This window comes from Myiozetetes cayanensis, unplaced genomic scaffold (assembly GCF_022539395.1).
Source record: "Myiozetetes cayanensis isolate MyiCay16 unplaced genomic scaffold, myiCay2020 scf5-8, whole genome shotgun sequence".
In the NCBI taxonomy this organism is placed as follows: Eukaryota; Metazoa; Chordata; class Aves; order Passeriformes; family Tyrannidae; genus Myiozetetes; species Myiozetetes cayanensis.
The window spans coordinates 87,614,430-87,637,618 of record NW_026087742.1 but is presented as its reverse complement, the minus strand read 5'-3'; the positions used below and the strand labels follow the sequence as shown (position 1 = coordinate 87,637,618).

The 23,189-nt window shown below is 37.0% G+C and overlaps 1 protein-coding gene across 3 annotated transcripts; it reads right to left on the bottom strand.

Annotated features, from left to right (window-relative positions):
* Positions 1-1,973: 1,973 nt before the first annotated feature.
* On the bottom strand, positions 1,974-22,040 carry TMEM182 (transmembrane protein 182). 3 transcript variants are annotated; one of them, XM_050331678.1, is made up of 5 exons: positions 21,900-22,040; positions 21,388-21,487; positions 19,938-20,036; positions 11,763-11,900; positions 1,974-2,358 (listed from the first exon to the last, which is right to left on the bottom strand). In XM_050331678.1, exons 1-5 carry the CDS (start codon positions 22,038-22,040, stop codon positions 2,135-2,137), a joined length of 702 nt encoding a protein of 233 aa, XP_050187635.1. In that variant the 3' UTR covers positions 1,974-2,134. The 3 variants fall into 3 exon arrangements, with proteins under 3 accessions (XP_050187635.1, XP_050187637.1, XP_050187636.1); XM_050331680.1 differs by having other exon boundaries at positions 21,388-21,478; XM_050331679.1 differs by having other exon boundaries at positions 21,906-22,040.
* Between the last annotated feature and the right edge of the window lie 1,149 nt (positions 22,041-23,189).

Here is a 23,189-nt window from a genome sequence, read left to right as displayed (position 1 = left end):
GTTCTGAAGATGCACATGGGCTGAATTAAGGGCACCATGGGAGACTTTGGCTCATTCCTTGCAGAGTTTATTAGTTGCGGCTGCACACATGGTTAGGTTTGCTGGAAGAGGTCCAGCTCTGAGGCACCACTCAATTCCTCCAGCTTCCAAAAGCTGCAAGAAAGTGGCTCAAGTGTATTGCCCCCTCTAAGCTCTTGTGCAGAATGACTCTCCCCTGCAGAGAAGGAGACAGGGTTTGGGAGGGGTACCTAATCAATAACTCTTGATTATTGAATTTACCTTCACAATTACCAGTGAGTATCCTAGACTGTAAAGAGGGTAAATACCAACAGATTGTATTATTTGAGAAACAGTATGTGATTGTGTAATTAAGGGCATGAATATAATACCATATGCACAAGGGCCAGGATTAATTTCAGCATTTCCTAACTAACCCACGGCATTATGGTGTAACCCTAATGTTCTCCGGATGGCTATCATTTATGTGGAGTTCATATATATATATATATATGCTTATGAATATTTGGTTGAAATTCATCTATCATACTCTCTGACACAATAATTAAAAACACTGTGTTAGCTGCCAATAAAAATATTTTTGTGATTTGGTAATTATTCTAAACCTCCCAACTTCCCTACCTCCCACCCTTGTTGTCTTCCTGTTCTAAAATGTATAAAGCTAATCTTGATGATGGAAAAATAAATAAGTAGCAGGAAAGGCTGGAAAGCTTCCAATCACAAAAGCTCCCAAAATGGAAGTAATATCCAATCTGGCCCACCACATCTTCTATGTGGGCATTCCTTTCCTGCCTTTTAGTGATACTTTTAGTATTCATAACAGCTGTGGAATTAAGCATTACGAAAAAGAAGAAACCAACATGCAGCCTTTACTTTTCCCCATCAGTCCCCAGCTATTCTGCATTGAGTTACAAAGTGAAAACCAGCACATTCTCAGATGGATTTAATTTCAGCTTGGGCCCAATGCCAGCCAAAGTTTCCCTATTGTTAAAACTCAACCCCGTCTTTTCCATACCACGCATACAGTCTCATCCTTATCCCATCTTCCAAACACATATGTGTGCACACACATAAACACATGGAGAAGCAGCCACTCCTACAATATTGAACCAAATCCACCTCCCCTGCTGTCTTAGCTAGGCTCATTGCTTTCCCTAGGAGGCCTAGTAGGCGAGTTGGATTTGGTCTATAATGCATATTTTTAAAATTTGGGAAAATGAAGGCTGCATAAGACACACATTTTCATGTCCTAGATATTGTCTTGACAATAAACCATTTTTAATAAAAAAGTAATTTTACACAACCAGGAAAATATTTGTTGGAGGAGCCAATTATTCCACAGAAAAATAAAAGGGTTAAAACTTAATTAAATTCTTAATGCTGTAATTCAAAATACAATTTTGGCATAACTTCAGCTAGTGATTGTACTACAGCATTTTGACTTACACAGACATGCAACACATATAGACTTCAGAATACAGAAGTATACAGCTTTCAAATGCATACAGAAAAGAGAAATGGGTAATGGAAGCAGTTAAGCCTTTACACATTCATGGCAATTGTCTTCTCTTACGTCCTCTTCTCATGGATCTGCATGAACAACTGCACTCTATTTTTATAAAGTGCAGACATGTTTTCTTCCATTAAAGCTAAGGCAACTAGTGGAAAACAGGAGAGGAGGTAGATTGAATTACTGTGTTTGAACGTTTGCCTTCTCCTCTGCTTTGTGCCATTCTCTACAAACAGAAGCACAAAGTAAATGCTAAAAGATAAATGTATAAAATCTTGATTTGGGCCACTTCATGATGGGCTTTATTTGAAAAAAAAAATTGTCTTCTTCTGTTTGCAAACCTAAAAAAATGCTGCAAATAGTACAATCTGGAGAACCACATGTGTACTTCTAAAGAATTAAAAACAACTAATTGGGACTAGAGGTAGTTTCTTCCTGTAGTGAGTTTTGTATCTTTTACCCTTAAACAAGCAGTAGAAGAACTTCCAGAAGTCTGCCTCCATAGTTAGCATTGCCATAATGGTAATAATGTATAAAATTGTGTTCCAGTTTACACTCATCACAAAGTTTCACAAGTATTCCTGTATTCCTTTCAGCAGTGTACAACTAGTCTGAATGTAAATAAATGTGACGCCCTACCAATAGGAACAGCATTCCTGCTAATAAAGCAAAAAATACTCCTATAGGAGCCAGCATAAAAGACCAGCCATAACGTACATAAACAGCAAAGTCTGGGCAATCCATTTTTTTCATGTTTGTGTAGTTTTCCAGATCAGCCATGGCCTGGACCCAGATGACATACATCACAACTACCAGCGAAAACAAGACACCTGAAAAAGAAACACCAGGTTTTAACAATAGAGTGTGAAACAGGCGATAGGTGCATTTACTGTAATACCTAAAAATCCACCAGTGCTTGGGGCCCTGTCTGCAAAGCACAGTCAGCCACTACTGGACAATTTTTGCCTTTGGCTTCCTCTAACTACCACTATCTCCATCTTGCTTCTGATTGTCACTGAAAGGCATACTCCCATATCTCCAAAAGGACATATCTGGTTTTTGTAGGCAGACTTTAAGGACAAAATTCAGGCAGGTATTTACTGGTTTGAATTCAGGGATCAAAGTGGGCGAGGGAGGGGGAATGGGATGGGACAGTCTGGGAAAAAAAAATCTACTTTTACTTCCCAAACTCTGACACTGTTTTTATCAGTCTTTTGGATGAGATATGGAAAGGAGTGGGAAATTTTTCTACCATCTTCCCCTCTCTGCATTTACATATTTATTCTTATATAAAGGGCTTTGCTTGGAACATACAACCTTCAGCATATTCTACTCAAACACTTTGCAGAAAAATTCAAATGTCTTTAATTCAAAATTATCCACATTTAGAAAAGAAGCTATTGTTACAGGAACAAAGACCAACAATAACTAAATAATAGCTATGAAGTAGGTTATTAGTATTAACCTCAAATTTTATACAACAGTTTCCTGTAATTAATCCACCACATAATTCACAGCCTTTTCCCAACCACTCCTCTGGATTGTTTACACATGATAGTAATAGGAGCACTTGTCCTTATAAACTTTTTTAATGTCCAATTTTCTATATACCAGGAGATACAAGAAGAAAGTGCTTTCCAAAGTATCAGTTGCATTCCTAATATTTCATTTCACTCTAGAGGAATGTGGACACTTGAGAAATGCAAGCCTGCAGCACAGATGCTCCAGCAAAAGATTTGCTGGAAAACTGAGGGCACAAGTCTAAATTTTTTGCATGCTCCAGCCTGTACCCATTTGCTCCTTGAGCTCCAGCTGTCCCAGCATAGTTACAGCAGCAGGACTATCTATTCCAACATTAAAATATTTGAGGAACACAAACCCACCCTGTTTTTACCCCAGGATATTTAGGTGCCTCATTAAAACCACAAGCCAGTGCATAGTCCTGGGAACACTTAACTGCCAAACTTGAGCCTAAAGGCTGTAGAGCTGCAGAGTACAAGTCAAAGGTATTTGTGACCTCTTCACCATCCTACTAAATACTTGCAATGCAACCTTGAACAAATATGACATTTGTGGCAAAACCCAGAAATACAACTTTTAAGCACCCATGGCCAGGCATTTTCTTCCAGACCCACATGTCCTGGTAACTGTTGATGGCTACCTTTCCCCACCCCCAACCTGAGATGCTGCTTCACAACCTCCTTTCCCCATCCTTTCTGCCCACTAAGCAGGGAGCACCTGTTGTCCTCACTCTCTCATTTGATTCAGACAAAGCCAGACAGGTTAGATGCAGCAGCTTAACTTGCTGATCTAGTCACCTTCTTGTTGATGCTTTATGGTCAAAATGTAATAGTTTTACATATATCCTGAACATCTGACAGATGAGAGCTCGTGACTCAATGCTTGTAAACACTGTCTTTTGAAGCCCACCAAAAAAAGAGCTGAAGTAGTTAACATGAGGCATAATCAAAACATAACTGAAATTTCCAAAGGATCTGCAATTTTTAGGAGGCTGAAAGAAAAGTAGAAAAACTAAATAAAGAAGGAGGCAGACACACTTCCTCTCTGTGAAATACACTTCCAGAATTATATTTTTTGCTAGGGCTCAAATTTCTAACACAGTTTGGAAAAAAGAAAAAAACCACAACTCTAAAAAGCAAAAATTCAATTTGGAAAGTATTTTACCTAAGTAAAACTCAATTTTGATAGAATTTAGTACCGTAGTTGTATTAAACATAAAATTGGTGAAATAATCAGAGAGAAAGATCACCTTAAGGCCAGACATGAAGAATGAGAAATTAAATTGAAGACTCTCCAAATGTAATTCAAATTGAGTCAGAAGATTCCTAGAACAGAATGTCTAATGATAACAGATAAAATGGGCATTATAAGAAAATTAGAAGCAAACACAGTTAGTAGCTTTTGATTTAAAAAGTAAAAAGATTCAGGGCCAAATTAATAAATGGAGTTACTAGATACGCGGATTTTGCTCAAGGTTTCAAAATTTGAGTACACACAAAAAGAACATAGCCCAAAGATTTGGAAAGATACATGGAATTTACCTCTTCAGCTGGCTGTAACTATGCATTTTCAAATTAGTCCTCTATTATTCTCTACACTGGGGAAAACTTAGTCCAAAACAATAATAATAACAAAAAGTAGTGGTGCATATTCCCTTATTATAGCAGCAGGTAAGTATAACCAGGCCTTGCATATCTGGAATGCCTTCTGGCATCCTGGGCAGAATCAAAGCTATGTAGGCCACTTATTCAGAAACATCTGCCGTTAAAACAAGACTGTGTCAGAGGTGCTTTAATCTCGAAACGGTCACCCATTGCTTTTCGGGCAGTCTGAAGAAACACCTAAGTGACTAAACTAGAGCCAGCACTATGTAGGTGCAAAATAGCAGGCCAGTGCTGCCACACTGTGCTACCACACGTGGTAAAGCAACTTCAGGGAAGCTAACATCCACCGGGTGTGATTTCACAGCAAGTTGTTATACCTGTGAGTGGCAAATTGCTGGGTATGGAAATTTGCAGAAGAAATGTATATCAAGCGGAGATAAATGTCCTTCTTTAAAAGAGGAGAAAAAGAGAGGAAGAGCATGTAAATCCTTTTGGCTAATTAGGGCACTAAAGGAGTATTTAAGTGTTCTCACTACCCGCTAATGGAGACTAATTAGTAGGTGTATTAGTGTGTTCAAGAAATATCTTGAACAGTAGAATCAGGCCAAGTAAAAACTGACCATGTCCTGTTGTCTCAAACAGTATTTTATTCATTAGTGCTTCTTTTGTGTGATTTTCACAGAGTTATGATTTTACAAGAGTTAAGCACTTAGACAGGAGTCTATAAATATAGAATAAATATATATTTATTCTGAGAAATCTGTTTCTGCAGTCTTGCACTGACTATCTATTGGGAATGTCATGAACTCTCAAAGCCAAGACAAAACTAATGAGACTCAAAAAAAATTCCAAAATTTCATTAAGCAAATATTTTTAGGAACAATGTATGCTATTATTTATTTCTACATTTTTAGCGTTTAGACCTTTTGCATAGTGTGCGGGCATCCTTTTGCCCTTGCCTCTTAGTGAATATAAAATGAACCAGCAGTTGCAAGAATCAGGAATGACGGGGAAAATTACTCAAAGAACATGAAATATGTCTGAGAGAGATTAAGACACATAAATACTTCCTTCCTACTCCTTTTTCTTTCTTTTTTTTTCCAGTTTTCTTTTTCTTTTTCTTTTTTTTTTTTATAAACACATGTTTGATACACAGCTCTGTGCAGTGTGATAAGACATGGGACTTCTCTGAGGTCACACTTTTCTGTCTTTTGCATTCATTCTTTTGAATTTCTTTCAAACAAATACTTGTGCATATTGTTGAGGAGAAAGAATACAGAACCTTTAGAAATGTCTGTGAATTCAAGAAGCAGTTTGCTGGCCTTTGGTACTGATTCTTCCCACGTAGAAATGCCTTTCACTTGTCAGTGGTGAATGGCTGTTTATGGCATGAATCTTTTACTATGCAGACAAGAAGACAACAGGTGCTGGAAAGAATGATGTGAGCTTTTTACTTGTGCCTAGAAGTTTAGAACTCTTTATCTCACTTGAGGAAAACTTGTATGTGTGTGTGTGTGTGTGTGTGTGTGTATGTTTTTTTTTTTTCAACTGCATTTTTCTGCTCTTGTCCTTATTTCAGATTCTATCACCTACCTTGGCCTTTCAGTGATCTTTATTTAAAAAGACTGGTTGACATTCCACACCAAGTACATGCAGATAATCCCATGTAAGAGTTACAGGAGTTGGCATATGTCTCTGAAGACAGATTTTTGTCCTCATCTAGGATATACAATTAAAGTATCAGGGTTTTTTCACTCATTTGGCTGGAAGCAGAAGTCGTACTTCTAATCTTGCTTCTTCACCAGGGTGTGATTCTGTAATGCTCTGGGCACATCCTGCAATATTGCTTGTTGACATCAGTATGATAGGACAGTTTTTACCACCACACAGGCAGAAAGAGATGCAAGATAAGTATGGACTTTATTGAAGGCTGCTGTAAGTGATTATTTTATGACCACTTTCCCTTCTTTTCCTATGACCTTTGAAGCAACTATAAGGCTTCTTGCAGTTTGCAGTACTGTAGTTGCTCTTGGACCAGCCTGTGATATTTTAGACATGAAGGTGAGGCTGCAAAGGCAGCACTCGAGTCAGACTGTGGTAACATTGAACTCATATGCACTCTTCCCCCACAGGTATAGCAGCTGTAGTTTCACCTCCAGCCTCAAGAGGTTCATGAGGTTACAAAGATTAATAAGGAAAGTTGCACCAAATAATTTTGTGTTCTGCTCCATTTTTCACAGCTTATCTACACCACTCATAAGAGAAGTGAGCAGCCTTTCTTAAAGATCAGGATTAGGAAAAGGCACCTTCCACAGGTCAGACATGAGAACTGCTCTGTGGGCAGGTTTGTTGTTTTCCTGGACCCCAGATATACAACACTGTGAAGAAGCCTCCAAGGTTCTTTGACCTCTCTGCAGTTCATCCACCTGGGCACCAGTGATGCTGTCACCTCAGTGGGCAATTATAGGGCCTTGAGGGTGAGAGATAAGAGACCAGGACCCAGGTGATGATGGTTTCAAACCTATTGCCCGAAGGGTAAAAGCTATACAAAAGTTGCTCTACACTGTGTATCAGCTCCTAGCTTTGTAGCTAGTGTCACAAGCAGGGCTTTGGCTTCTGTGACTACAGGACCCTCTTTGAGAAATGAACATTTAAAATGGGGTGGGATGGCTGCAGTCTGCAGAAATAATATCTTGAACGGGATCTTCTAAATAAGAGGAGCTTATGGGTTAAGATCAACCAGTTGGCTAAAAGGGTGCTGTCATCTGCTACAGGCCACCCAATGAAGAAGATACAGTGGACTGGAAAAATAATTATGAGTTCTGGTTCTCATGAGAGACTCGGTCACCCCAATACCTTCTAGAAGAGCAGCACTGCAGAGAGCAAGCAATCCAGGAGGCAAGTAGCTAGAGTGCATCAAGAAAAACTTTTTGAAAGAGCTGTGGAACAAACCAAATAAATGGAAGTGCTTTGCTGGATCTGCTACTCATAAATAAAAAAAAAAAAGGGGTCAGGAAGATGATAGATGGTGTTAGTTGTGGTTATAAAGGCCAAGGAATGGCAAAGGTTAGTGTCCTAGGAAGAATGTGGAAGATAAGAGATTAAAGACCCAGAACTTAGGAGAACACACAGTCTGTGCAGGGAACTGGTAGGCAGTATCCCAAGAGAGACTGCCGTGAAGGGCAAAGATTGCCCAGAAGAACCAGTTGCTCCTCACAGCCAGCTTTCTTAAAGGACAAGAATGCTCCCTCTCAGTGTGCAAGAATTCAGTGAGGTCTGACAGAAATAAAAATTAACCTCATACAGAGCCACATTAGCAAAAACACCATCATCAGGTTTGAAAATACTATTGTTTCCCTTTATTCAACAGTTGTGATATTGTGTATGGAAAACTGTCCAGTTTGGGGACCCCTGGTGAAAGAAACTTACTGATAAACTGAGGTGATGACTATCAGAATGGTTAGGGGGATGGAGAACAAGAAGAGGCTGAGTGAGATGGGGAATTTTAGTATAGAGAAGAACCCAATCTTCATCTTTCTAAATAAAGTTACAGAGAGGATGGGGACAGACTTTTCAGAGACTTGTAGAGTTGAAAGGATGAGACACAATGGTCACAAACTGCATCAAGGACAATTTCAGGTGAAAACAAGGAAAAAACATTTTTCACAATGAAGCTGGTTAATCTGTGACAAGTGCCCAAAAGTGCTGTGGAACATCAGTAATTGAAGATTTTAAAATCTTGATTGGATAAGGCTCTGAGCTGCCTGATCTAACTTTGAAGCCAGTCCTGCTGTAAATGTGAGGTCAGACTTGATTGCCACAAGAGGTCCTTTCCAACCTAAATTTATTTGTGTCACTCAGGATCTCTGTTTTGGCTTCTTCCATGGGTTCCTCTAAATGGCAAGTCCATCTGCCTTATGCCAGATAAGGTGAGGTGTCCCTCTAAGTCTTTCTTACTATTGACAATAGAAATTTAAGCAGTTGGTTCATGTAAAACAGCTTTCAGATGGCTGAACAGTTGGCGTGAATCTCATTCCCAATAATATCTTCAGCTGTTTCCAGAACCCTAAGGCATCACAGCAGACCATGCTACAAGTACTCTTCAGTTGAGGCAGAGCTTTTATCTGCTGCCTAAGTTGTCAGTTAAGGCTGAAGAAGGATAAAGATATTTCAGTCCAATAACAGGTATTAAATTTATTCCATCTACCTTTTTTTCAAGATATGTAAGTAGGAACATCAATAATCTTCCTATCATCTTCCTAACTTCTACAGAACAACCATCTTGTCTAATTTCATTCTCAGAAGATTATTTTCTCCAGTATAACAGATGCTTGAACTTTGTGGTAAGACAGCATCCAGGCTCTTTCAAAACAATGTATATAATTCCTTTTTTTCTTCAAATCAATCTGCTGGTTCCTGTCTTAGAAGAACTCTAACTTCACCTACAATCTAAGTCACATTACATCTTTTCATTTTGCCATTAGGTCTGTCTTTAAGTAGATGCATACCCTGGCTGCATCCTGATCATATGTTTGTATGAGTGGTAAATATGCACCACTTCTCATCACTTTCCCCTACTATATCCTGTTTTTCTTTGGCAGGCAGTAAACAAACAGGCGCTCTAGTCCTGAAGGAGATGGGTAGAGGAAGGGGTCAGGGCAGCAGGGACACAATAGAGCACACCATCCTGACTTCTAGAGGCAGGCTAAAACACTCTTCTGCATCGTATTCTACCTTATCTTGCTCTGTCCCCATGGTACCCCAAATTTAAGATATTAACTATTCCTCTTATTGTAGGGAATTTTTATTGGGAGAGAGAGACAGCAATTTCATGCTGTCATACCTTCAGGTCTGAGAATCCCTCTTACTCTCCATTTCACATGATGGACCGTTGATCAGTAATACTCCAGGAAAGTAAGTTGTTGCCCAAAACATCCCACAGGACATAGCTTTAACTACTGAAAATGCAAATTATTTATAAGGACTTCTTATGTCAGTATGGTCACACCCATAAGCATGATTTTTAATTCATGGTATAAATAAACTCTCTCCTTGGCTATGGGCAGTATCTGTGAGAAGAGATAAAAGCAACATACTTCTTTTTAGTGTTTTTGTGGGTGATCTGAAGTGTTGGATAGGATAATGATATTTAGAGTTAGTACCTTCCCCAAGCAGTTGTGCCCTACTGGTGGGACTGGGAGTAGGTGCAGAAGACCTTGCTCGGGAGCCATGTGCCCCTACCCAAGCAATAAGGCCTGGAGCAAGTTGAATAGGTCCTATATTCTGCTGCCACCAGTATTTTTCACCAAATCATAGCAGGATTTTGCTAAAGACCTTTGCTTTTCAACAACTGCAATGGAAATGGTTATGGTAATGGTAACAGTAAAAATATATCTCTTCTCTGAAGCCCTGATTGAGAACAGTCCTGAAGTTGAAAGATACTACATAGAGAGAGAGTAAAAAGATCAGGATTTCCCTTGAAGAACATCTGCTCTACAGGGACAAAGGGTGAGGGGCAAAGACACAGACCCAAGGTCCCACACTGGGGTAATAAAGCTCACTTAACTTCACACACCTAAAGAAACAGTCTCTCCAGATTCCCTCAGTAAAGGGAAGAGAGGTGTAAGGGTACCTCTGCAGCACATTCATCTGATCCAATTAGGCCCCTCTTTCAGCATGAAATGAATCCCCAGCTGGGGGAACTTCTTACACACCTGCTATTTTTACTGCCAATGAATGTTATTGCCTCTTGCAAGCCTCCTAGGAAAGCAGAGGGAGGCTACTGCAGACTTGGGGATCTAACTTTCCCCTACCAAAATGAGGGCAGATTAACTGACCCAGGGTTGAACGCACACATCGCTTTGCACCTCTGCCCGTCAGAACATCTTTCAAGTGCTCTTTCCCTCTCAAACAGCCTCTGCTACTTTCTAGTGACAGCTGAGGTTTTTTATGCATTACAAATGCAGAGAAAGAGCAGGACTCACACAGGCTCTTGCCCTGCAAATTAGTGACAAAATGCATTGAAATATCTTAGGATTTCCATCAGACTATGAATATTTTTTATATGTCTTTTAAAAGCATGGAAGAGTAATTCTCTAGGGATCAAATGCAAGTATGAAGGATTTTCTTCAGCTAAAATATTATAAAATACTTCACACACTTCACTGAGAGTCCTTTAGAAAGGAATAATGATCACTAGCTGCGTACGAAGAGCTGTGAGGTGCAGTGGGTAAGCAAGGTCAGCAGGTCAGTAAGAGAAGCAGAAAGAGAGCTCAGGCCTTTTGGTCCTGGTACAGGTGGCTCTACCCTGTAACATAATATGTTCTCACAGGGCTGCCTCTCACCAGGCTTTAAACAAAGAAGAACACTGATGGAGCACATACTAGCATTTACATTCAATACAACTATATCTTACACACCAGTGTGACATCTTCACAGACTTTTCAAGGTTAACCAAAAGCATGCCAGAGAGCTGCCCATATCAGCTGAATCCTGGGAGAGTGCATCCTCCACAGTACATGTGGGTTATGAGGAAGGAGAGAATTCACTTACTTGTTATCTTTCATTCAGAGAGGTTTAGAGCTCCTAATTACGCATATGAAAACTATTTTATTATCAATGACTGACAATATGACAAGTATTTTATTTACTCCTATCACATCCAAAACATTTCTGCTATATTGGTCATGTGAATGTGCTCTGTCCCCCACTCCTTCAGAGTCCACTGTAATCATCTTTTGCATCGCTGATAAAAGACAAGCCCCTTTCTTTAGCTAAAGCCCTTGAGAATCCTATGAGGCAACATCCCTAAATATGTTTTCTTTTTCTTGATTAGAAAAAGTAGATTAAAACTGCAGTGTAATTTCATGACTTGTCCTGGATTTATTTTTTTTTTTAACCTTAACCCAAAAATAGCTTTTAGAATAGCTTAATGACTAAATAACTGTGGAAAGAATTGTCTCCAAGGCGGGCACTCCACAAGCCAAAGAACAGAAGCATATGTTTTTTCTTTTTTTTAACCATGATTAATATGATTTTTGGTCATGGAAAATGGAAGAAATAACTCATCCTTTCTATTCTTTAATTGACTGAGCAAACAGTATACCCACCAGCAATGATGAAAAAGCCTCCTCCTGCTTTGTATAGAATGTGACTGGCAAAAGGAGCTGCACAGATGATGAAGAAACTAGCCATCACAATAGTGAGCACTCCCAGGAGCATAAGAACTGTCCAGAAACCTCGGTAAACTGGAGAAAAGGAGAAGGAAAAAAAATTACAGTGCTTTTTAGAATTTAACCAATTTAACAATGATTTTTCTTTACCCCTTCTCTTATCACTTGCTTTGTTAACAAATGAAACATTAATTCTATTTTGCATATCATTATATATCATGTCACCCAAATTAGCTTTCAATGCCGGTCCTTATCTGATGATCCTGGAAAATAGGTTGTAAGTTACCATGAATGAAATCCATCTGATGATTATTTAACAGTATCTTGTAAGATAGCAACTTGACCAAATTTACACTCTTTCAAAAATGGTACACCAAAGCTGAAGCAGTGATTCTTTGGGATAAATGATTGGACTGATATGATTTTACCAAAATTTTCTGGGAAAAGCAGAGAGCTGCAACATCTTGACATTCTTAGTGCTCAGACTATATCACCAATAACAATCTGTACATCCTCTACAATTTACAACCAGATAATACTCCTTATGTATAGTCATATTCAGTAGACAGAAACCTAAAGTAGGAGCAGGGAGAATCTGAGAAATGTAAACAGGGTTTCTGAAAAACATTTATGTGTTTTAAACCAGCCTATTTCTGCTCTAAAGATCTTTGTATTTTATTAGATTTAAATGTGATGTTTCAGAAGCCCCTGTTAGACAGTGCCAAGCAGTGCTGAATTAATGAATGCAGCTGGTGATAAATGAGCTGAGAGTTTTGTGACATACTCTGGCCAAAAGAGTCTTTCTAACAATTAGTTTTTAGCTGGTTAATTGCACATCCATTTAACAAAGTCATCATTTTACAAATGCTACAAGAGTGACATAAATTTCTCCCATGAATTTAAAAATTGGTACATTAACACAACCCATTAGTAAAATTACGAGTTGTAAGGATCTTCATCGTCAGATCTGAAAATCTTGAAGCACTGACAATTCAGTCAGTGAAAAACATTTCCACCCAACTGAGGGAAAGTATATAAGCCAGCTGGCAAGTCAGGAAAAGTGAATCACAAAAGAAACTGCCACTTATCATCTGACAGCACCTACTTACTGTTATGGCAAAACACAACCAAGCAACCATTATACTGGTTTATATCCTGAAAGTTTCGAATTCATACAGCTTGTTAAAGACAGCTATTCCAGAATAATTTGGGTTTGCTCTCATCTGAAATGTGAAGGTACACTAAGCTCACATTTCCCATTAATGTATTCCAGAAGTCTAAAGTTTTTAACTTGACCAGCTTAACTCTTGTTAAAGTATTTACCACCATCCTTGTAAATGTATTAGCTAGATCACATTCGCCACATTACATTAGCCATACTTTTCAAATAGCATCCTTTTCAATCCAGGCAAACATTCAGAGACATAATTTTCCACCACACTAATGCCCCAGCAGATTTGGGCATATAAAGAAGGAATGTGTCTGAAAGTAGCTGGCAGAAGGGTTAAAACTGTGTTTTGGTTCATATCCAATATAAGTTTTCACTCCATATAAACAAAAAAATATGGGAATAGTAGGTAAGAAATAAGGCTATGGCTCAGCAAAGCAGTTAAGTGTGCATTTTACTTTAAGTACTCTACCTCTTACGGGGGTTTAGGCACCTGTTTAACGTTAAACACATAGTTAAATGATTCACTTAATGCAAATAGACAGTGAGTGGAGACCTAGAAAGGTAAATCTCCCAGGTCCTTCAGTCTTGGGTTTCTGAAGCAATTTCATATTATTTTACTCATGGGGCTACTTTGATAAGCTTCGCTGCAGTCCCCAAGTCCATGGGACATTACCTCCTCGTTTAAATCCTAATATCACTAAATCAGTCTATAACCACCCAACTCTTTTACATGGATGGCCCAAGGTACTTCAAAGTCATGCTATATAATAGGACACATTGGCCAAAATGGACCTTGAAAAAGCTATCTTTGATATTATTATGGTCAGTCATGTAAGTCACGCAGCAGTGTTTCTATTTTCTGAATGGATGAGGACACAAGATTCTCCAACATTACAAAATCAGCATCCACTTTCATTATCCGCTCTTCATATAGGAAGCTTTGACGTTTGCTTTCAGTGAAATTTCACGAGAAAAGCTTGATTTGATACTCAAACGTTCTTAGAAACAGAGCACAAAAGGAGTACAAATGTAACTGATGAAAATTTGTTTAAACTTCCCTGAAACTATACAAGAGAAAAGCTATTTTTCCGCTCCGACAGTGTAACTATTTTATGCATTAAGTATGAAATACTGATTTGACCTAGCTATCACTTGAGAGAAGCTTTCATTCTATTTCTCTAGAAATAACTATTTACTCTAGAGAATCATGGATAAATTCTGATTCTCCTAGTACTTGCTTATCAAGCAAATTCTTTCATTAATCATCAATTAAAAAATATAGTGTAGTTGACCTGCACAAAGTCTGATCAAAAATCTGTGACTTTTCAAGCGAAAAACAGCCTCCTCTAACTTGAAAGGCAGTAAGTCATTTGAATAATTTGTGGCACAGGTCTGAAGAAACACCCTACAAGCATTTAGACTTTTCCTTTTATAAGGGAGTTAAAAAGCAACCATTTTTCTGCAAAGATGGTTTCACTTATTTTATACTCTGATCATTTTTGCTCAGATCAAATTTCTCATCTTCTCTGCCTAGATGGGAAGATCACTTCCTACAGGGCTAATCATTCAAAATTACGAGTCAGGCCTACTGCTGTCATTTCACTTAGCTGGCATCTATAGACAAACACAAAAGAAGTGGTTGAAATTAAAGCTTCCTAAGAATGAAATTACTTTTCAAGTCAATGACTCTCTGAGATTGAGGTGAACCCTGACAGATAAAATGCAACAGAAGATGCTGCTTTGAATTATGCTTCTTTATATCCCATAAAGAGGCTGACACCACGATCCAAACAGTCTGTTTCAAGAAATAATGGTTCAGTTGACCTATAAAAAGTGTTAAAACAAGTTTGCACCATTTCAAGTCACATTGCAGTACTTCATAGGATAGCCCATCTTCTGGTCCAGATGACAAGGAGTACCCTTGTCTCTTCCAGGTACTTCACAGATATATTAGAGACACCTACCTCAAATACATGAATTATTCCAAGTATTTCCTACAACAGAAGAAATAAAATACAAGCACTATTGCAGAGTCCAAAGTAAGCATATCGACAGTGTTTGAAATCTTATATACCACTGTTCTGTAATGCAAGAGTACTAAACAGAAGGGTTTGTGATTTGTCTTGGTGACCTGCCCCTTCGTTGAGTACAACATTTGCCTTGGAAATGACACACAGGGCTATAAATAATAATTAAAAAAACCAAAGCAAAACAAAACAAAACAAACAAACAAAAAAACACTTAGGAGAAAACAGCAATACACACAATATGCTATTTTTTGAGCTCCGTACCATTGCACCTGTATGAGAACATTACGGTTGCAATATTTTCCTCAAAAATTGCCTCACCTGTAGTTTTCCCTTGCTACTTTCTTTTCTCTCTAAGGATACTAATTTAGGTCCCCCTAGAGACTTTTGCATTATCTGAAAACTAGAAAAAGTATCTGGGTTTGAGCTAGGGACCAAATTTCAGAGAAATGGTTGGAAATTATCAAAAGCTTCCTTTTTTTAGTATAGTAAATTCCAGGATTGGTTACAAACTGAAGTCGCAGGTTCATATTTTAAAATGTTACTCGTGCATGATATGAAAGAGAAGCAACAATATATCTGAAGAAGTTACAGAGCTGTTTCACCTTCAATGCACACTTCTTGTGTAGCAGTCATGCACACCTCCAAAGCTCCATTATGGTTATTCAGAAACAGGACAGATAAAGACACAAAGCAACACCCTTCTACTATTGCAGATGCTAACATCAGCCTCGTGAAACCATATCAGGTATTTTATTGCCCTTGCTCGCTTCAAGTGTTTTCAAAACTCAGACATCGGACCATATATTTTCTGTGGCCTATCAAAAAAAAAAAAAAACCACCAGACACTTAATATTGAATTTAATATCAATACAAGTTATTAAGCATTACAAAGATGAAAAACCTCTTGAAGGATGTGTGACTACAGTGCCACGTAAACATTACTAAGGATAGGCAAAATTACTTAGAAGTTGCCTTGAATTATCACCCACAAGCTCACATCCCAAAAGGAACAACCTTGTGATCTGATTGTGGATTGTATTTTAGAATGTTTTCTTTTTTCCTCTCTATCCCGACATAAAATACATGAAAGGTGAAACACCTGAACTGCTCTCAATCAGGAACATCTTCTCTGCAGATAAACAAATGTAAATGAGATCATAGATCTCAGCAGCACCACAAGAGACACACCTGGCAACACAGTAAACCTTGCAAGACCTTTCTCAGCGTCATTTAACACCGTTTACTATCCCTTAGTACTAACATTTTTTTCAATAACTTTAACAGTAAAACAAATACAATATTCACAGTATGGATACATTGCTTTCTTAACTACTTCTTACTTTATTGATGCTCAGAGGTCAGAGAGTTCTCCCTTTCCAAATGTACTGTATCTCTCATGGGCAATTATATGACTGTATTACATAACATCATTTTTTCCCCATAGAAATAGACTACTGCTAACATTTCACTTGTACAACTTTTTTTTTTTCAGATTTTATTGCTGATATTTTTTTAGATTTCTTTATGTTAATTTCAAGCCATTAATAAACCTGCCAACAAATTTGATTTCACCATTTTAAATTTAAAAGTTGCTGAATCAGAATTTCTCTTTAGTCCTATAAACATTGTGTATTATACATTATATTAGGCACTACTTGAAATGCTGGCAATATACCCAGTAATGGACAAAATAGGATACTAATAGGAATAAAAGTATTAGCAGTTACAAATCAGAGTATTAAACTAACATGTCAGTGCTGCCCCATTAAATTGCTTCCACTTTAGCTTCAGAAGATGCTGGTGTGACTTACAACAGTTAAGGAATTATTGTTTATTTTCAAATTAAGTTGAAAAAAAAACCTCTCAAAAATAAAATTAATGACTTAGTGACTAAGTGCTAGATTTTTTTTTTTTTTTTTTTTTTTTTTTAAATAATCTCACTATGGCAAATGGTACTATTTCCACAAGCAAGGATTTGGCACATTTTTCAAAAATAGGCCCAGTGTTGTCCTATAGTAAAAGAGTTTTAGAAAAGTGTGATAGTCCTCAGTATTAAGTAATTTAATTACAAGATACCATGCATGAATCTAGTTAAGAGTGAATTTAAGTACTATACTATTATGTTTTCAAAATAGCCTGTTGGGGTAACTAGTCTGGGTATGATTATACAAATTTATGTTTATTTTAGAATGTAGAGGTTGCTACTGTGGCACTTTAATTGTATGGTCAAATTTAATTTTTTTATTCCTAGGTTGTAGTTATGTTTGTGAATCATATAAATAAACCCGCCAGCAACACAATGAGGTGCTAAGTCAACTTAAGAACTGCACACGGTAATAGTTGTCACTATAAACCTCTGTACCATTACAGAAAGTCACTAGTCAGGCTTCCCCTGAGTTCATTTAGATGCCTGTTTCAGGTTAAGATAAACGACATGGCCTAGAAATTTCTTTAAGGACACGAATGATAAATGATGGTTCACACAGCTTTTGACCACACATTACACGACAGCTAGGTGAAGTCCTCCCCACACTGTCAAGATACTTAACAAAACCAGTAAATTAACATAAACATTATAACCATGATTAAAAGAAATAGCTAGCTGCAATGTCAAAACTGTGCTATGTAACCCCTTGAAGGTCATCATGCATCTAACAGAAATGATTAAAAGAAATCTGATACATTAAAGCATGCATTCAAATCTCCAATATATAAGCACTGTTGGCTTTTCTGTCTTTACAGAAATGTAAATGTAATTCCTTAATTCGAAATTCCTCCAAAAGGGTCCCTAAGTCTCTTAAGCCAAACAGACTGTAAAAGAAGTCAAACGCCTTTGGTTGCTCAGAAACTAACAATCCTGTTAACAGAAAGTTAGAGATATTTAGAAAATGTGTTGCATATACATGTCTGATTTTTCTAATGAAGTTTGAAGCTTTTTATTCAGCTGTTTATTTTTCTATGAAAGAGCAGACGCATTATTTTTCATGAGAGAATATTTCTTCTTATCCACTCCTAACTAAAATAGAACTTAATTATGGTAGGACTTGACTAAAAACACAATGATAAACTTGTGTGGGAGATTTGGGTTTTTATAATCCCCAAAAGTGAATATGTCAAGAAAATTATAAGCCATGAAACATGTATCAAGAAACAATAGCAGAACTGAAAAAAAGGAACAATAACCTCAATCTTTTGGTAGTGCCTTTTTATTCTATGTTTAGGTGATGCAGATAACTGGATACACAAATCATTGATGAAATCCTCTTCTTCACGAAACCAAACCAAGGCCTTTTGCCACTGTCTTTACAGAGAAGCATTTCCTCCACTGTGAGTCAAAAAGAAGATACCCTTCTAGCATTTCTTAATTTAGCCACTGCAGTTGCATCAAGGTTTTAAAAATGTGTTTGCCAAATACCACGTGCAGGACTGACTGTCAAACTAGAGTAAAGGAGAAACAAGTTTTGAACTAACAGAAGAGCTGAAGAATAAACTTCTTCATAAAAAGTTGTGAAAGGCTCTTGAATAAGCATACCTGCTCTAGTAAATAACTCAGCTTGGATGCTGAAAATTAACTGTAGGCATAAAAAAACCCAAACCCTCTTCAGTTTTAATGAGCTTGAAAGCAATCCAACTGTATCTATTTATATAGCAGGAATGGCTCTGAATATACTCTACCTGGGCCAGCATCTATAGCACAATTCTGCCTATTTTTAATCTTCTAATATGAAATATAGATAGGAAAATTATATTTGATCAGTGGTTCTTCTGGTAAACATTAACTAAAATTAATTAAACTTTTGATGATATTCCTTCTCCTTTCCTTTTTCTTTGTTTGTCCACTTCTGTGTAATCATGCAATATAATTTGAGGAACCTTTGTGAATGTATGAGTGAACGGTGGAATACAAACTCTGTCTAGACTATTAGGAGCTGATGACTCTGTCACTTTCAAATGGAAAGATAAACTGTTCTAGATGTGCTGTAAAGTTACAGATTAGATCTCCGAATGGTGAGGTCTGAATTCTTCCTTGACAAACAGTTCACAGTTTTTAAAGATTAACAGAACAATTATAGTTCCCATTTATTTTCTTTTTTGTGTCTGCAGCATAAAAATTGGATTCCAAAGGACAATTCAAAGTTATCAAAAGCATAATTACAGCTTCAGGACAGGGAGGGATCACTTAGCAAGGTCAGAGGAATGTAGCATCCACACAGCATAGATTGTTTAAAAGGTCATATGAAATAGGTATCAGAAGTGATTAACTTCAAATATATTTGCATAAAGCTCTCAATCTGATGAAATGTGCCCAATGTTTTTAATTAGCTTCTAAGTTTGGTAAAAACAGAGCTTTCTAGGCATTATTCAAACATAAGGTTTTTAATTATTGTGTATCTTTCACATACATCTATTTATATGTTTCACTGTTATAGCCCTAGATTTTCTCAGTGAATTATATTTGACTTACTTAGCTGAATAAACTTAGACAGCATGAAGGCCCTGCTCATCCTTCCTCATACAGTAAAAATGCAATATATTTCCACATGTAATTATTTATTTAACAGAAAAAAAACACCAAAACAGTTTTATTGAAATACATGACAAGAAGTACTTCAATGCATTCAGTCCAAGGAAGATACTTACTTGTCAGAGAGAAAAAGCACTAGAAAGGAAATGGCTTTTTTTTAGAAATTACCTCAATTCTGCCATCAAGCTTAAAGCTAAGCATTCATTTAAGTGCTTTGTTAAATAGTGTCTTAAATATGTATGTTGTAAAATTATGAGAAGTATGAAACGCCAAAACTCTATTAATTAAACTGTGTGGAGTGATAAGGCTGTTTTATTCCGAAGCATCCAAATTCTTTTCTTGAAACTATAGGCATTGTATCCATTTGCACCAAAAACAATACTTACTGATTGCAGAGTCATAGGAAGTTGAGTTGTGTTCATCTCGGAGAAGAGGAAATGGTGACAGGTAAGCATGTGTACAGTTCTTAGAAGGTGACTGGTTAGCTAAAAATGAAAGAAAGCTGAAGATTAATATTTTACTGCCTCAACAATATTTTATGTCTATTCTTCAAAAGGGCAATCTGAGTTCCATAGGTTCTTTCCTAGGCAACAGCTTACAGTGGATTTGGTTCAATAAGAGATACGAGTCTTGTTATCCAAACAAGGATATTCCTTAAAGAACAACACAGATTTCTACTACGGGAACAGTAAATTAGCCATGCTGAAGGTTATACTGCAATTTATATGTTCTGCATATGTATGCTTTTGTAGCCATATGTACCCTTCTCCTTTGAAGGTTAATTATGTTCATCTCATTACTACATGTCCTACCAAAAACAAAAATTCCTGAAATTACTGTTCTCTTGTGAAAGGACAGTGAAAGTATCAAGCATCTTCAGAAAGTTTACAGTGTCCACAAATATGAGTTTAGTCCATGAAATTAATATCCCCCAGAAAAGGGTAATTTCACCCTTTATATTAAATATTTATAAAAACATCACTTTCTTCCTGGTTAAAGATAAAAGCTGACTATAACTTAAACCGCATTTAAATTTCAGATTTCTGACCACAGAATTCTCCAGATAAATAACAAGGGGAAATTACCTACAGAGAATATTACATTTACCACATAAGAATAAGGAATATATTTAACAAAATATGGTTTACTATAATCAAATTTGTATGATGGCACCTGCTTTTCACAAGGATTATGGAAATCTTGCAATAAAGAGAGGAGGCTCTCTATCTCAGAGGGAGTGTCAAAGACAGTAAAAGAAGTTTTGCTTGAACTTCTTCATGGGGGATTTTGGTTGTGAAATACTATCTGATCATCCAGAATCTTGGCACGTAGTGAAAGAAAGCAAAGTGTCATCTGTGAATCTAATAGAAGAATTCTGGAGACGGTGTGTCCTACACCATTTTCACAGTAGTATTGCCCATTCTTTCCTTAACCCACTTGTAGAACCTGACGGAGAAATTATCCAAGCAAAAATTCATAGTCCCCACTAACCACTAAGCTCCTTTTTCCCTCCATAACAGAAATAAACCATCTGTTCAACAGTAAATGGCAAGAGACTGTGTAGATAAGAACGGACTCAGTTAACAGAGCAGCCATAACAATCACAGCGTAATTTGATAGTTAAACTTGCATCATTTTGTCCTGGGGTTTCCTTTAGTATAGATTACAAAAGTGTGTGTCAAGAATTTATTTTAGGGTAGCTGAAGAGCATGATCACCAAAGAACTCATATGAAATCAAATAATTCACAATATAGGAAAAAAAAGAAACACCATCAAACCCCAAAAATTTTGAGAACAAACTACTGTAGATAATGTTAAAAGAAAAATTTACTTACTATACCAGAAATTCCACATGCTGGCATTATTATCTCCTACATTTCCACTGAACCAGCACCTCCAGAAGAAACCTTCATGATGGAAAGTGGCCTTCTCTCCCTACAGATGAAGAAAAAAAAAAAAAAAGAAAACCATTATCATGCAAATTTTGAATGGCTGAAAGAAATAAGTTCAACCTGAATTAGACATTGAGGTAAGAAAAACTATCATAATGACACACACCTGTGTGAATGTAGGTCAGCTATAGCATATCTAAACAGACATACCTGAAAGAATATCAGGTATGATATTCTTTTTTTTGAAAAGAATATCCTATTGCAAAAACAGTATCACAAAAGAAAAATCATTTTAGAGGTGATTACAACTGATTATAAGAATAGGTTTGTAAGCCTCCAGGTGGTCAAAATTAGTATATTCAAAAGTTCATATAGAAGTAAATTCTTAGAAAATAAACACATCCAAGAAACCTATATATACAATTATTATTATAAGTAAAAAAGTCCATACTAACCCCAGCATCTTCAGGTGCTTCTAAACACGTTCCTATTTCCGTAGCAAGAAGCCAATAATCAGTTCCAAATGCCACCAAAAAAAGCAAAACCCCCAGAGCTGCAAAGAAGCCTCCAAAAAATATCCCCACACTCAGTTTCATTTTCAAAGATTTGGGGGTTTTGTGTTTTTTGGGTTTTTTTTAAATGGTTAATTACTTGAAAAGTTGGTAGTAAAGTAAAAAAAAAAAAAATTATTGTGAAAGTGACTAAAAAGCTGTTTGGAGAATAAAGCTCATATCTGAAAAAGTTTCTCTTCACTTGACTTTCTGTCCGTGCCCTTCTTCCCAATACGCTGTGAGTCGATTCGTGTCTCTGAATTTGTGTTTCATGTGGCTGACTCAAGTCTGACAGACGAAAAGGGCCTTCTATTTTAGGACACTGATGGCAGAGCTTCACTCTGTTTCGCTGTCTGGGTGAGGCCAGTCAGAAATAGCTGACCTTCCCCTAACTAATCAGGGATTGACTTGAAATATTATTGCAGCTGGTGCACCAACATCAGCGGAGATGGAGTTGCAATGGCTCTGTCCATCCACATGAACTGCATTACAGAGCACATAGTAGGAGCAAGGACTTCCAAAGTTCAGGCCTGGTGGTGAATGCTTCCTTAGCTGCTAGCAGGGAAGGAAACACCTACAACACTTTGGAAGTTACTATGTCAGGGTTTAAAATGAAGGCTGAGGGTTTTTTATAGAATTTTAAAACATGATAGCCAAATTGCAGAGATGCCTTTGAAAATCCCAAGTATTTTTGCAAAACAATTATCTTTAAAAAAATACATCTTTAACATAATAGCTTTAAAAACACTAAATATGAAAGCATTTAAATGCTTTACTTATTCAGATGCATCTTATCAAAAATGTATGCAGTTAAAAATTCCTTCCAGCACCTCATAAAAAAACTTCCATCTTTTAAAACAAGAAGACACTTTTCTATACTCATGCTTTGCCCATTAGGAAAAGTGATGAGATAGCACATTTAAATTCTAAATAATCACTGCACAAGAAAAAGGCTTTTTCTACAACTTCTCTTCATGCCAAGCAGGCCTTCCAATCTTCTCTAGTGGCTTACAGGTCATGCTACTATAGAGATTTATTGAGTTTATACTGTGCACCAGATCCTGCATTCATTACCCAATAAAATTTCTTTGGCATTCTCTATCAGTAGAATAGAAAATATTCCACTGAAATTGCATGCTGGTAAGTACTGGGATCAAGAGAAGAACGAAGCCAGTTTACTCCCAAAAACACTTG